Source organism: Drosophila suzukii, chromosome 2L (genome assembly GCF_043229965.1).
Source record: "Drosophila suzukii chromosome 2L, CBGP_Dsuzu_IsoJpt1.0, whole genome shotgun sequence".
In the NCBI taxonomy this organism is placed as follows: Eukaryota; Metazoa; Arthropoda; class Insecta; order Diptera; family Drosophilidae; genus Drosophila; species Drosophila suzukii.
The window spans coordinates 6,463,063-6,477,701 of record NC_092080.1 but is presented as its reverse complement, the minus strand read 5'-3'; the positions used below and the strand labels follow the sequence as shown (position 1 = coordinate 6,477,701).

General features: G+C 36.8%; 3 protein-coding genes across 4 annotated transcripts; 1 reads left to right on the top strand and 2 right to left on the bottom strand.

Annotated features, from left to right (window-relative positions):
* Positions 1 to 6,490: 6,490 nt before the first annotated feature.
* Positions 6,491 to 7,621, bottom strand: LOC108009469 (ryncolin-4-like). Of its 2 annotated transcripts, none has more exons than XM_017073852.4 (3): positions 7,462 to 7,621; positions 6,804 to 7,406; positions 6,491 to 6,703 (listed from the first exon to the last, which is right to left on the bottom strand). In XM_017073852.4, exons 1-3 carry the CDS (start codon positions 7,590 to 7,592, stop codon positions 6,583 to 6,585), a joined length of 855 nt encoding a protein of 284 aa, XP_016929341.3. In that variant the 5' UTR covers positions 7,593 to 7,621; the 3' UTR covers positions 6,491 to 6,582. The 2 variants fall into 2 exon arrangements, with proteins under 2 accessions (XP_016929341.3, XP_065724734.2); XM_065868662.2 differs by having other exon boundaries at positions 6,804 to 7,337; positions 7,462 to 7,618.
* Positions 7,622 to 8,017: 396 nt separating this feature from the next.
* On the bottom strand, positions 8,018 to 11,650 carry LOC108011859 (glycoprotein-N-acetylgalactosamine 3-beta-galactosyltransferase 1). The gene is made up of 4 exons (XM_017077102.4): positions 11,149 to 11,650; positions 10,988 to 11,081; positions 8,782 to 9,078; positions 8,018 to 8,718 (listed from the first exon to the last, which is right to left on the bottom strand). Exons 1-4 carry the CDS (start codon positions 11,592 to 11,594, stop codon positions 8,485 to 8,487), a joined length of 1,071 nt encoding a protein of 356 aa, XP_016932591.3. The 5' UTR covers positions 11,595 to 11,650; the 3' UTR covers positions 8,018 to 8,484.
* An 805-nt stretch (positions 11,651 to 12,455) lies between these two features.
* Cpr23B (Cuticular protein 23B) lies at positions 12,456 to 13,772 on the top strand. The gene is made up of 2 exons (XM_017079323.4): positions 12,456 to 12,534; positions 12,713 to 13,772. The coding sequence occupies exons 1-2, from the start codon at positions 12,523 to 12,525 to the stop codon at positions 13,670 to 13,672; spliced, it is 972 nt and encodes a 323-aa protein (XP_016934812.3). The 5' UTR covers positions 12,456 to 12,522; the 3' UTR covers positions 13,673 to 13,772.
* Positions 13,773 to 14,639: the final 867 nt, after the last annotated feature.

Below are 14,639 nucleotides of genomic sequence, written 5' to 3'. Positions count from 1 at the left end.
AATTTTCTTATTATTAATTTAGAACACTGTTGACAAAAGTTATAAGCTTAAGCTTCAGGAAGGAATCTTTGCTATTCAAAAAAATTGAGTTCGATTCCGTAGGCGAATACCTATTTAAAAAAAATGTTATTACATGTTGAAATATTTCTTATTGTTAATATTATACCCTGTAGCCAAAATTTGTAAACTTAAGCTTCACGTAGGAATAGGCCATAACTATAACTTTCGGATGGAACTTAAATTTATTTTTAAGATTACCTAATTACTAGTATTTACATATTTATGCCTTAGGCATAAGTGAATTCTATTAAAGATCTAGACAATACTTTTTAATACTTATAATAAAATTGGTTCAATAATACATTTTAAGATAGTTTTTTTAACTTGTTTTTCTGTCAGTGTGGCTTCTCCCGCTCTTTGGGCCTCCCGAACCGCTGCTCCATTTCGCTTCGGCTCTCGGGATCTGGGGACTGGGATTTGGATCCCATGCCATGTCCGCCTCCAAATGAGTTCCGTCATATTTGACATGACGACGTGTCGAATTAATCATTCCCGTGTCTCTCGCCCTTTCTCTCGCCGCATAGCGGGAATTTCCCAGCCTGGCGGATGCACTGCAACCGGGTGACAGAGAGATCTTGCGAGAGAGTTCCATCTTCAAACGGTTACCTCGAGCGCTCTTGCGGTTAATTGAGTGGTAAAAACCGGCACCCATGCCGAGAAGAGTTCCTGTTTTGGGCCCGTGAGAGATGCCAGCGGTTGGTTCTTGGAGTCGTGTGAATGGACGGCCCAGTATTACCCAACTATATTTGATCACACGAATTTGCATACTAATTGGAGTGGCATAAAACTAATTTGATGGGTATTAGGTTTTTATGAAGTGGAACTTGTGTTTCTGGGCACATAACTTCTTAGAAGACATTTTTTCTTAAATTGTTTCTTAAAGATGGAAAATATTTTCTTTACAAAAGTTAGTAAAAGTTCTAAAGTTTCTATTGACTTCATATATTTTTTGTCTCATTATTTTAAGATTTGGGTACAGTATTATCCGGTTTGTTGAAAATACTTGTGAAGTTTTAAGATAGTTACATTTAGATGCATAGATAGGGCAACGTTCAAGTTCCTAAGATATTCAATCATTCAATGATTGAGGTCTGAAACATTTAACCATTGTCCAGAGACATTATTTTATGTCAAGTTCTCTATGAGTATGTCGACAGCTCACTTACCTTTGTGGCCCCATACTAGCCTCTTCGATCTTTGTTCGGATGTCAGTCAATAGTCAGAAGTCGTCAAATGCGGCTCCATACAATGCAGCTGTGCACATTAAAATCAATTAAGATTCTTATTTATCTTCGATTGGAGCCGAGCTTAACAAGTGCAGTCAGGCATTTAGCAGAACGGGCGCATCTATAAATATTTATTATTGCAAGAGAACGATCTAAGCTTACTTTTAACACGCATGGAAAAACAAAAAAATACATATTTCTAACATTTAAGTGCACTTTAAATGAACAAAAAATGATTCAAGCGTTTCATGCTCGATCGTCATTAAAAAAAATCGAAAAATCGTATTGAAAACACACAAGCATAAGTTGAGAACTCGAAACTCCAAAGCAATGCAGTTGGATAAGTAATTAAATTAATTAATTTTTGTGCTGCCGATTGTCGTTGAGTGTTGATTTATCTGTGCGTGCAATGAGGCAACTTGTAAATGATTTTTTCGCGATGAGGCCTTCCAAACGAACAATTTGAAGTTGACTGAGTTAACTTGATATCTGCAGCTGTGGGCTGTTTATTGATTCAAAATTGACAATTAACCATTAAACGTGCCATAATTTAAAATAAAAAAAATTACAGTTGTAACATTTTTAGCATAGAATAACATTTATTCAACAAAAATGTCTCCAAAATATTTTTATATTAATGTAATAAGATAAATATAATAAAATAATCAATCTATTTTCATATACTTTCCTGCATTCTAAACAATTATTTTTCGTAAATTTTAGCTTGGAAAATTAATAAATTTAAGTCGCTACATATCCAAGTTTTTTATGCACAGCAAGTAGAGTTCCTCATGAAATATTATTTAATTAGTAAAGTCAATATCCTCTTGGTCTTTAATGGTGGCCAGATAACCTCCCATGTAAGTACATTCGCTTGCAGCTACAGTCCAATTTACTTGAAATTGATCTCCAACATATATTAGCTTCGGTCCAACACGCTCGAATTTTGAAGAGATGGGAGGTTCTGGTAATTTGATAGTGTTGATTGTTTCCTGTATGCCTGCTAATTGGCCTAACACCTTGGACTGTACGGCCTCCAGTTTGCTATCCAAATTAGCCTAAATCGCTCTTTGCTGAGCTTCCAACAGGGTTGGATATATAGATAGTATTACTCGGAAATTAATTTGGCTGGTTGCTAAGTTGGTGACCATACCAGGATTTTTCGTGGATCCCGTAAAGATTCCGGAATATAAAGACTAACATAACATTAGTTCCCAGCTTCAACATACTAAGCGCGTTTAACTATTAATAACTACTGTTGTTTATAAGATGATTATGGATTGATATATAGTCTTTCGAATAGCCCCCGAAAAGATTGCGAATATTACAACGGCTTTTTCTTTTGTTCTTTTTTTCCTGTTTATAATATGATAAGGCAAATGGAATTTCCAATGCGTACCGAGGGTTATTGACCAATTCGTTTTGATAACATAGCCCTTTTGACTGAAGCGGACTGAGTTTGATATTTACCAATTTAAACATAGAAACATAAATAATAATTATATATTATTATTATAATGTAAATTTGAATAATTATTATTCTACAATTTTATTTTCATTCTTTGTTACCTAGGTTTTTGGCTACACTAATGATGTAAAACCTTTGATTATGATTAATTGAAATATTTTTAAATTCATATAAGTTGCAAATAGAACTAATTTGTATAATAAGGGCAATCTTTTTATAGCCCATTCCCGGCTTACCCAAAATTAGACGTAAAACCAAGTTCAGCTTGTGTTCAGAACTGAAGTTTCAAGCACCCACTCCAAGATTTAATGGTACTACCAAGCCCAAAACACTTTCGGTCTGAACAGCAATTATGTGTTCTAAACAAGCTCTCGAGCAGCCCCACAACAATTTACGCACCCAGAACAATCAAAAAGTGGAAGACAGCAACAATGATATCGCATTCCTGGGCTGTGTATCTTGGCCACAAAAAGTGAAGGGTATAAAAAATGAGCAATAATTTCTGTGTTTATGTGAAATGGCCAGCAGATATTCAAGCCACATTAATAATTAATTTATCTTGCTCAGCAAAATAAAATTCAGAGCAACAACAACCATAATTTTAAATGGTTTTACAACTTTCACGCCAAAAAAAAGTACAAAAAAAAACAATTTATGAGTAAGGCACGGCTACGCATAGCCAAGTAATTGATTTCTTACAGCTCGGATTTCGATTTTGATACAATTTCAATTTCAATTTTAGCTACGAGAAGTATAATTTTAATGGCTTGCAAATCGAGAGCGAACGAGATCGAAGGTCAGGCAAAGCCAGTTGACAGCGACAACGCACAATGCGGCCAAATAAAAATAGTAATAATAATAATAATCGGACAGGTGACAATAATAAGAGCAACAAAAACCCCTTGTGGGGCTTGTGTGTGTCGGCCCAATAAAATGGAACACGCGCCATTCAAAACCGACAACTCAGATTCGCCAGCCAAGAGTAAGTCAAAGTTAAGGCAAAACGCATTAAGCATACGCACCGTGTGACGGCCGTTTTGGAATGGTGAGACATTGAGCTTGGGCAAATAAGTAAACTGAATTAACTAGTCACTAGTAGGTAGCTGCAACTGGTAGCCGTGTTAGTCTAGCTTGTTAGCAAATAGTTTCAGCTCGGAGTTGGTAGGTCTCACAAATTAAGTGCATTTTCTACTAATTGGATTCTTTGATCCAAGTCGATTGAGTTACACAAAACAAGATAAAACACATTGGTTATTAAGGGATTAAATGGTATTAACTATGAGGATGTGTTAAAGTGTGTTTTAAAACCACAAATCACTATAGTTATAAAAAGTTTTTTTTCTTTTCTTAAGTACTAGGCAAATGAAGTGTGGAATCTCGGAAACAGCAAAACAGCTGCATGCATCACTCCATCTCCCTCGCACTACCTGAGCAATCGTTCTTCCTTGTTTTTCCTGGGTTTTTCTATGTCTTTAATCAAGAATATCTTAAAAATATATATATGTTGTAATAATTTTAAATGTAATTACATTTTACACCAAAACAGCGAATAAAGAACCCATTAAATTTTCCCACAGTCATTTCGAAAAAGTACAATTAACGTTCAAGCTCGAAACGAGTCCGAAGACTTCACTCCAAGTCCGAACCCATCCCATATCCATGGCACTGCACTGAAGTGCGATTCCAAGGTGCACTTGTGGCCCACTCCCAGCACAAGTTAAGCGCCCTGTTTGAACAAGTGCTTCGAGAATTCGTTTCCTCAATAGAGCTTTTCGCTTTTATGTTCAATTACTTGTATTAACCCATTAACACACTGAGCTCATGCCTAACTATAAACCCAAGCCGGGCAATCATACAATGTATGTAAGTAGAAATGACAGCAAAAAATAAATAAATTAAACAAGTTCCCTTTCACTTGCATCTCATATCTAATGAGCGATGTTTCTAATGCAATTTTACCATAAAAAGTTTGCACAGAAAACATCTGAAAACATCTCAATCTCCAAAGGCATTCCAATCGCCGGATCTCGGGGAGGAAAGAGTGGAAATGCCAACTGACACACAACGCGCATGCGTACGTGATTTTGGATTTAATTAACTTTGGCTTGGCAACACAGCCAGAGTATGCTTGTATCTTTGAAGTATATGTAGTACATATGTTGGGTAAACTGAGGCAGGTGAGGCGGCATTAAGGTGAGACTGAGGCATTGACTTTGGTAATGAAAATATCAGCCTAGCCCGGTGCAGTTCAGTCGGTCAGCCCTTCATGCAAGAATGCCCCAAATGAAGGATAACCAGGTAATACCCACCGAGTTTTAAACTTCATATTGCAGCCCGCATCCCTCCATCGCTGCCGTTCCGAATATGTGTAGCTACCAGGTGTTAATTAAATACCTATAGAATTTACAAGGTTAGTGCGATAAATTTCAAAAATATATTACAGGCCATGTGTCATCCGTTTAATACCATTTGCAGAATTTAACAACCACATCACCGTAAACGCAGCTCACTTTGAACTTAGTTCTGATGAACTTCAAATACCCTTAAGTTAATGCACTACATTTAAACAATATTACTAGCATCTACTTAAAATCATTAATTTAATTACATAAAAAAAAAATAAATAAACAAATATATATGAGTCCCATCCCAACAGAAAACATTTTTTGGTTGCATAAAATACTTATAATGAAATAAATATAATAAAATCCCTAGAATGATCTGTTGTCGAAGATAGTGTATACAAACAGTACTTGAATTGTAGAACGTTACCTTTGATGGGCATTATCTTAACGGATGTATAGGTTAATGTGTTCAGGTGGTAGGCTCAAACATTATCAATTTAAAATAAATTTATAAATACTACACTTTATAAATCAGTATCAGTGTTAAATATTACGATTTATAAAAGAATAAAACTAAAATGTAAATATTTAAAGCATTAACTTTTTTCAAAAAATATTTAAATTATTATATTTTGAGATTTTATGTGTGCTGTAAGCTGATCAGTTTTAATTAAAGTAAACAAATTTTATTTTACACTGGAGATGAAATTGTATTTTAAGACGCCATTTTTTGTGTGCGGCCATTTCTATCATCGCAATTGTTATTTTTTTAACAAGCCCATAAGTATGCTACCGAACTTACATAAAGTGCCAGTAAAAGTATCTTTTTACCATTTTTTGGTGATAATACTATATCTAAAGGAATTGATAAAATGGACTGCAAATTATATTCTATTCGAACTCCGAAGAGGATGCAGCAATGTTAAATATAATGTCGAACTCAAAGTGTATTGGTATATAATAATAAGAATAACATAAAATCTAAAGGTTATATACGAGAATTACGGAATTACGAATTGAATTCTGAAAAAATCGGTAATTAATTTAAGAAGTCAATCGGAAAGTCAAAATAATTTTTTGTAAATATATAAACTTTGGCTTGCCTAAGCTAACTTTCTCTCTTCTGAACAGATTGCAAAGTTTCAATGAAATCAATATTTTTTTTTAGTAAAGCTAAAGCCATATACAAAATTAATAATTTTACGATATTTGGAATAATCAGGTCATGACAGCTTTTTAAAGAATTTTTATCTCTGCAAATTTTAATTATTTTCTAATTATTTTCCGAGAATTATATTGAGTGGTAGAAACAAGCCTTTATCTTATCATGAGAGATATTCATACGCATAAGAGGTAGTCATACTTGTTAATAATAATGAAACACGAACTCGTTTATCGTTGTCTTCTTTTCAACGAATTGTTATATTTATATACAAGTTCACAACATTTGATTTAAGTGATATAAATTTATTTTACATTTAATTTAATTAGTTTTTGGACGGATCATCATTGTTGCACGCCTCAGAGAGCTTTCATGTCCAGTAAATGATTTCCAGTTCAATCCTTTTCCAAACGTATTATCGCCATATTTTCCAGCTAGATTGCTAAAATAACAAAAATCGGTATTGTTATACAAAATAAAAAAGTAGGAAAAATTAACTCGTTAGTATAAAAGGCAGGGTAATTGCCAATTAGTTTTCTTACCTGTGGTGGCATCCTCTGTACCACCAAGCGCCTGTAAAAGATTGCGCACAATGCCTGTTGGGATCTATGTCGTTTTTGCGATCTTTAGTGGAAAACTTCATGCCCAACTGGTAGGTAAGTGAATCGCCGGCATCTCCAGAAGGAGTTCCCACGGCTTCCAAGGTATAATCACTGCTCTCTGATCCAATTCTAAAGTTGCTATACAACTCATAGACCTGCTCTCCTTTCGGAGTTTCCATAACAACTAGGAGTTCCTGCTGCTGATAATTGGTCATGGCGTGCAGTTTGTCCAAGCCCAGGAAGTACTCATTGCTCAGATTGCCAAATCCATGCTTGTAATCAATCCATTCGCGGTAAAAGTTCTCACTTCCATCCGTTCTGCGCAAAATAATGGTCCAACCTCCTCCCATTCTGAACTGATCGCAGGCCACTTCAAAGGAGTTATCACTGTACTCCGGCACAAGTATCGTACGAATTGAACTGTTTTGTGAGCCCCTCAAAGCTTCATAGCAGTTGGAGGGCCAAGGATCATCTCTGTTTAGAAAAGGGTCAATTTTGTTGTTCAAGTCTTCCAAAAGATTTGCTTGTCGCTCTTGCTCCAGACTGGCGATTTTAACAGATTATACATGCAGTTACACATCTTCACTCAAATACATACCGTATAGAGTACACTTGTGAACCAATTGATTCTATGTTGTTACATATCGTGTATAGAGAACACACTTGTCTTGCATCTTGGCTGCCCGACGCTCTTAAAATTAACAGCGAAAATAGTATTCCCAGTAGCATCGTTCACGAAGTTTTATAAAAACTAACCAAAACTTTGCAAAATCTGGCTATATATAGTTTTTGTGAATGGTTTATTGCTTATCATTCAAATACTATAAGGATAAATCGTTTTCTTTATAGTTTCAGAGATAAGATAGTTTCTTTTGATGTCTTTGTTTGAGTTCAAACGATAATTGTATGATCAAATTAGTTTACGTTAAAGAACGAAGATATAAGTGTACGGCTTTGGTCTAATCAGATCCGTATTTATTTCCGCAAATAGTAATAAGTAATAATTACGATCCTATATCTTATCACAATAGTATAGGACATCGCAAATAAGATATAACTAAGGGGGTTTGTCAGAACGCCTGCAGGGTGGGCCTTTTGACACTTATGAATGTTTCATAGTGACTGCAGATTGGTAATAAAACATTTATTAATTATTTAATTATTTTAGGACATTTTCGGGCTTGAGTGATGTTTATGAATAACATGTTGGCACACTTTATCTAAATAAGAGTTAAATAAAAAGCGCAGACGCAAAAATTGTGTTTCTGCCATTGAGCGTTGTGACATACACCACATAAACTATAATTGTTATTACAAATCTGTAAACACAGTAATATTTATTAAATTCAACACCACAACATCAGTCTATGAGACATTAGTCAATTATGGAACGTGCTATATTTAATGGGGCGGTGCGGATATCATTCCAATCCTTACGATAAAAGGAGTTTTTCATCTTAACCTTCTCTTTAATCGTTTTAATTTAATGACACCTTGCGGATAAGTTTAAATTAAAGAACGGTAACGTGCCTAATAGGTCATTAAATTCCATATTTACATTCATAAGTTCATATCACATGTATACAATCTAAACAGCTTAAATAAAAATACCATTAAGTAGCTAAAAATTATCAGGTTTCTCAGACATTTGCAGCAAATCTTTTATGTTGGAATTATCTTCCAGGGGAAATCGTCTCATCAAATCAGATAAGCTTATTCGACTGCTATGAATTCTTTCTGAAATCTGGTTAGTACTAAATACTTTGAGATGATAGATTAAAAACTCGTAGAGAAACATGCGTTCGCGACTGGCATAATGAAAGGCCACAGAATAATTGGAGCAACATCTCAAGCCCTAAAAAGAAATATTGGAATATTTTGTAAATTAAGTAATATTGGATCAGATTTTAGGACTCACAGTTTCCACTTGAGAGAAGCTCATAAGGCGCAGCCATTCTGGAATAGTTGAATTGGCATCCATTAAATAGTTCTCCAGGTCCAAAGGCATAAACTTTGGTTTCTTATCCCCATCCAAAGCCTGTGCTGAGTCAACAAAATGTACACCCACATTCTGCAGACATATGCCCATGTAGAAGTCCTCGATGCCCATCTTTTTTGGCTGTGGACAAATCACCTCCGATTCGTAGGCTTTCGTCATAAATCGGTGGAGTGCTTGACGACTCAGAATATACGAAGCACCTCCAGACATATAACTCTGAAAAAAGCAAATATTAAATATTCGAGTTTATAACAAATAATGTTCCATAAAGTCTAAGATTATTATGGCACACGCCCTGTGCTTACTTCCAAAACCAGTTCCTGCATCATAAGAAAATGGTAAAGCCGAAGTATGAATATTCACATCAAAGACCCGAAAAGTCCAGGTTATACCGACCTTTAGTAACGGTATGAGGTTTTTAACATACCCACCATCGACATGAAGATATATTTAATCCCCTTTTGGAGGTCACTCAGCTGGGAATGATGTGTCAAAATACGCATCAAACGCACTTGTGAACAAACAAAGCTCACAAATTAATGGAAGTGATATAGTGAATTGAGTAAATTGTCACATTTGACTTGGGATTATGTCAGGTTATATTGCTAAAGTGTGTCACTTGTTTTTACCAAAGTGTAGACACATCAAAGGAATGTGGAAAATTTCGTTAGATAAAATTAAAAAGTTAGTTAGGAACAATTATATGCTTAAAGAAATAAATAATTTTTTATTCTTTAGCAAGCTATAAATGTATCTTTATTTTTGCTGAGTGCATATAACACCGCATAAAATTAATGTATAATTCATGGATGCATAAAAATATGTTAATTGTCTGAATACCAAAGATATGAAATTCCCAGCCAAAATAAAATAATCACAACAATCAATCACAAATCATTATAACATTTATGATGCATTAGGAATAATCAAGCCGCGGTAAACTCCATTCAAAGTGTGTGAGAAGAAGCAACTCAAACAAAGAAGATATTTTAATATCTTAGTTAGTTTTTGACCAGATGTGGGTCCGAGCCGGGCCCTCCATAACTCTTTTGTTTATTTATGTGTAGGCAAACGTGTGCAGACGAAATGTACTTGGTGCCACATAGAGCTTGCTCAACTCTTGGAAATGTCAAATGGCGAAATAAATCTGCGGCTACTGCCGAAAAGGCGCGGCTGTGAAAGATGCGTGACAGGTAATCGTGATGACCTCAGGTGAGTCACTGCCATTAGTCTTTGCAGACTGCAGCTACGATTGTTAATGCGAATTTAATTTCTGATTGTTATTGTCGAGGGGTCTGCGGATTGATCTATGCACACGGAAAACGCCAAGACAAGAAGCTTTTGGCCAGTCAAGATCTGCATGATATCATCCTACCAATAATAGATTTAGTGTTTATTTACTCGCAGACACTGCACAATAAATCGATATTAGTTGTTATTAGGATTACACTCACAAAAGGGGACCGGTTATTCTAACAAAGACACTTTGTGATTAGCACATTTCTTCACCAAATAAAATATCGTAAAAAACAAAGCGAGAAAGTTCTAAGAGCTTTAATTACCTTTCATTGTTTAATTTAATAACGGATAAATGGGTAAATAACCTTTAAGGCTTAAACATTTTCATAAGTGCAGCATATCAAGATATAAATATAAGTAAATATATGTTGTTAGCCTTTTGAAATAGTAAGATTTCACATCCACTAATATACTTGTTCAATGATTTATGTTGCTAAGTTCGGAAGAAATATTTGGTATAGCCCCCAAAAGCGAAACTAAACTGTTAATTCCGAAACAAAAATTAGAAATTCAAATTAGCTTAAGAAGCGGGTGACAACAACATGCAAGATGAGCAGTTAATTAGGAGTTAATGCCAGCGATCAACTAGATCACTTACCAAATAAATCAAATGAACAGGGAGAAATCTTAGAAATCGAATAAAATTCTAAAATAATAAGTTCCTAAACCAGGTTTCCAAGCAAAGTTTAACTTTTTCATTTCTAAAAATAATATTTTCCATTTTTCCCAGTGCATAAAAGATATAATCGATAAGGTTTATAATTTTACACAACATAAGCACAAAGCCGGAAGTTAATGGTACACATGTTCAATGTTTATCACTCACCACATTGTATCGTGACATCTTGTAGCCCAAATAGACGGGTGTATCCGGATCGAAACCGCTAAGCAGGTGCTGTAGATTCTCCATTACCATATATCTGTGTAGATACAAGATAAAAGATACAAGATAGAAGATACTGGAATTCAAGAACAAGATATACCCACGTGTCATCGTCCGCCTTGAGGAACCAATCGTAATCCCCACCGTAGTGTTCCCAAACATGGCGGAATCCCTCGCGAGTTTTGTTCCACAGATCCTCATAGCCACCCCCACTTGGCTCCACCACCCTGACCACGCCTAGTGGTTCGTAATCCTCGCTGCTGGCGAAGATCAGGTGGCTGCAGCGCTTTCCCCAAGTATCGTAGACCGTTTTGGCCAAGCTGTCCAAGTTTTCCGGACAGGTGAGCACCATGCAAAGTATCCTAGGCGGCGTGGGTTCATCTTCCATCCCGACCGTGGCCATTGTGGACATCGTCGATGAACTGCTCCAACAGGGCGTCACCCGGCTCACATCGTAGACATAGAGGAGCAGCACGAAGGCCAGGACAAATCCGGCCATAAAACCCGTCAGCAGATGCAGCTGAGATCGCATCTTAATCTTGGCCGTCATTCTGCGACAGCGTTGTGTTCTCCGCGACGTTCGATTCCCGATTGCCGACAGCCAGCCGTTTGTTTTGACCAGACACGGCAATCAGCCAAAATCCATTGGTCAGCAACCGGTTTGCTTTGTTTTCTTATCAAAACTCATCAAAAAGTGTGCGATTCAGTGGCAGATTAGGGATGCCCATTCAACTGGTGTTCTTAGGTAACCAAATTAGGAAACTGGAATACTAACAGTCCCAGAAATATTAAATTGAAATTTATGCTAAACGGTTACGTCTTTATGGCACTTGCTAAACTTCGACTTAACTTAATGAATTTATTTTAATAATTTAAGAATAAGAAAATACATGTTTTGTGGGTTACCGTGACTTTTTATATTAAATCCAGTCCGTTAGTCAAAAGTTTCGTCTTGGAACTTAAGCAAAGGTCATATGGCCTTTGGAGAAATCAATTTCTTCTAAAATTCAAAAGAGAAAATAACTACGAAATATTTTAAATTCCTTTTTTACTCTTAGTCTTTAAATGAAACTGTTTTATTTAATAAACGTCCCCCTTACACAAATTTTCTTCTTTTGGCCTTCATAGAATTTCAACGTTTTTATTGTGATCCATATTTTTTGTAAACTTATGCTCCAATTCTTATTTTTTTGATGATCACACATACACAGCTGTATCATCTTTCAATGGCATCCGCACTTACGCAGCACAAAAATGGTCACAAATTGAAAATGAAAGTGTTACCAACATATTGTACTTTAAATTGGACAATGGTAAATCGATCAATTGTGCCGCATGACATTGTATAACGTCTCGAATTTGGTAATAAACTTAAATTGGGATGAAGTATAAAAAGTCCGAGTTGCTTCAATTATGATATCAGTTAGCTGACACTTTTTAGAGGCATACGCACGCAACGAAGATCCAAACGTTTTCAGATGGCAGCTAAGGTAAAGTGTAAAGGATCTTATATAGTACATTGGGACTTTTTGAATTGTAGAAGAAACCAAAACCCGCAATATGCATGGATCACAAGGATATATACCCAAAAAAAATCATTTTCATATAGGATATTCCTGTAAAAATAAGTAATCTTCAAGTAATCTATAAATTTATTATACTTCTTAGTTGTTCACCCTGCTATTTTTGGCCCTTTTCGCCGCCGGCCAAGCGGAGTACAACTACAACGAGAAGTCGAACCAGGCGGTCAACTCTTTAAACTCCAGAGCATCCGGTAGTTCTGGAGAGGATTTCCTGAGTGACTACCACACGCCCAGCAACAATGCCCTCAACTCGCAGGCCACTCCCGATGGCTATGACTACTTGGCGCCCACCAGGAACCAATTTTCCGCCGGCAGTCGGATGGCCAGTGTTCAGGCCTCGAATCTCCTCCAGAATGCGGCCAATGCCGAATCCGCTCTGCTGCCCTCACCGCTGCCCATCCTTCGTCAGGAGCAGAACTCGGAGGTGGTATCACCTGTGCAGTCCCAAAATCAGAAGGTAGCTTCAGTTCCGGCCGTTCAGCGGCAAAGTCAGGATGCAGTGGTGGTTTCATCTGTTCTGAGCCAACGTAAGGAGCCCGAAGTCTATCCACCTGCCAGCTATAGCTTCAACTATGCCGTGAATGACGAGACCACTGGGGACATCAAGGAGCATAGCGAAACCCGGGATGGTTATGTCGTCCGTGGTTTCTACAGCCTCGTCGATCCCGATGGCTACAAGCGCACGGTGACCTACACGGCGGATGATGTACATGGCTTCAATGCGGTCGTCAACCGAGTTCCCTATGCCATCAAAAGGGTGGTTGTCCCAGCGGTGTCCAAGGTAGCTCAGCCCACTCCATTTGTATCTCGAGATGAGCGCACCAAGTCAGTGGATATCAATGGAGCCTCGGGCGCAGCATCTCTGGGAAGTGAGCTAAGATCGGGAACCAGTTCCGGTTCCGGTTCCGTTTCCGGTTCGGGCTCGGGTTCTGTTTCGGGATCTGGTAACACAGTTTCCGGTTCAGGAGTGACCAACAACTTCGCAGATGACAGCTATGTCAATGCCCCCCGAGGACTCGACGCCTCTGGTGGTCCCTACGCCTGAGTACTGCTCCTCGGCTACGCACTCCTTGTATATTCCATCATTGTGCTTCATCTATTACTAGTTTTTTCCCATTAATAAACACAAAACTTTGTTTAAATAACTCACCAATGTGTTGCCTATCTTCAGGCTTTGAAAAAGCTTTTCGCTGGCATTTCCAAGATTTCAACATGGGTAAAGTAAAGCCTGTATTGCATTGCGGAATAAGTTAAGTAATTAAGGTGTGATTGCCATATGTTAAGGCCTTTTAAGGAGGCAACGCAAAAGCCTTAATGGCTTTTAGTAAATCGTTAAAGATTCATATGAAAGGTCAAAGCATGCTTAAGCTTGATTGAAGCGTATGGGTTTCATTACCATTTAAAAATTATCCAGAAGTGGATCCAAAACAGAAATTTAAGAGAATGTAAAATTTTCATAAATTTTAATTATTTAAATATTAAACACAATATTTATATATTTTTTACTGTTTTAAAGTTTTTATTTTGTTTTGAATTTAAATAATTACTGTTTCCAATCAATTAGTTTTGTTTTTATAGATCTGTAATTTAAATCCCTTTTTATAAAGTTAGGAATTACCTTGCAACATCTGGCAACATTGGCCGAACAAGCGTTAAGGTATTTCTTCACCAACTTTTTCGACGCGCCCATTTAAGCCGAGTCTGTCAACCGCCGGCAAAGCGCGAAGACGTCGTTTGTTGTTTATTTTCGAGCTGCTCTTTTTTTGTCTTGCCTTGGCTCTTTGTTTATTTTTTTGTTTGGGGCTTCAAGTCGCGTTCGAGCACCGTTTATTTTTACTGCCTTTTCGTTGAGGGCTTGTGATTGAAATTCTGTCGGCAGTACCATCGTGGGGCTCAAAGAAGTGAAAAGCAATCGAGGAAGCAACTCTAAAAATTCACATAATTGGAGTTAGCGATTCCGAAACGCTTCGAATGAGTTTGGAACGCCTTGAAAAAAACGTCAAGTGGGCCAG

Coding starts and splice junctions, on each gene's coding strand:
- LOC108009469 (XM_017073852.4), bottom strand. CDS start 7,592: ATGCTACTGGGAATACTATTTTCGCTGTTAATTTTAAGAGCGTCGGGC. Junction 7,407..7,461: donor TCACAAGTGTACTCTATACG/GTATGTATTTGA, acceptor TAAAATCGCCAG/TCTGGAGCAAGAGCGACAAG. Junction 6,704..6,803: donor TACAGAGGATGCCACCACAG/GTAAGAAAACTA, acceptor TTGTTATTTTAG/CAATCTAGCTGGAAAATATG.
- LOC108011859 (XM_017077102.4), bottom strand. CDS start 11,594: ATGACGGCCAAGATTAAGATGCGATCTCAGCTGCATCTGCTGACGGGT. Junction 11,082..11,148: donor CTCAAGGCGGACGATGACAC/GTGGGTATATCT, acceptor GTATCTACACAG/ATATATGGTAATGGAGAATC. Junction 8,719..8,781: donor GCTTCTCTCAAGTGGAAACT/GTGAGTCCTAAA, acceptor ATTTCTTTTTAG/GGCTTGAGATGTTGCTCCAA.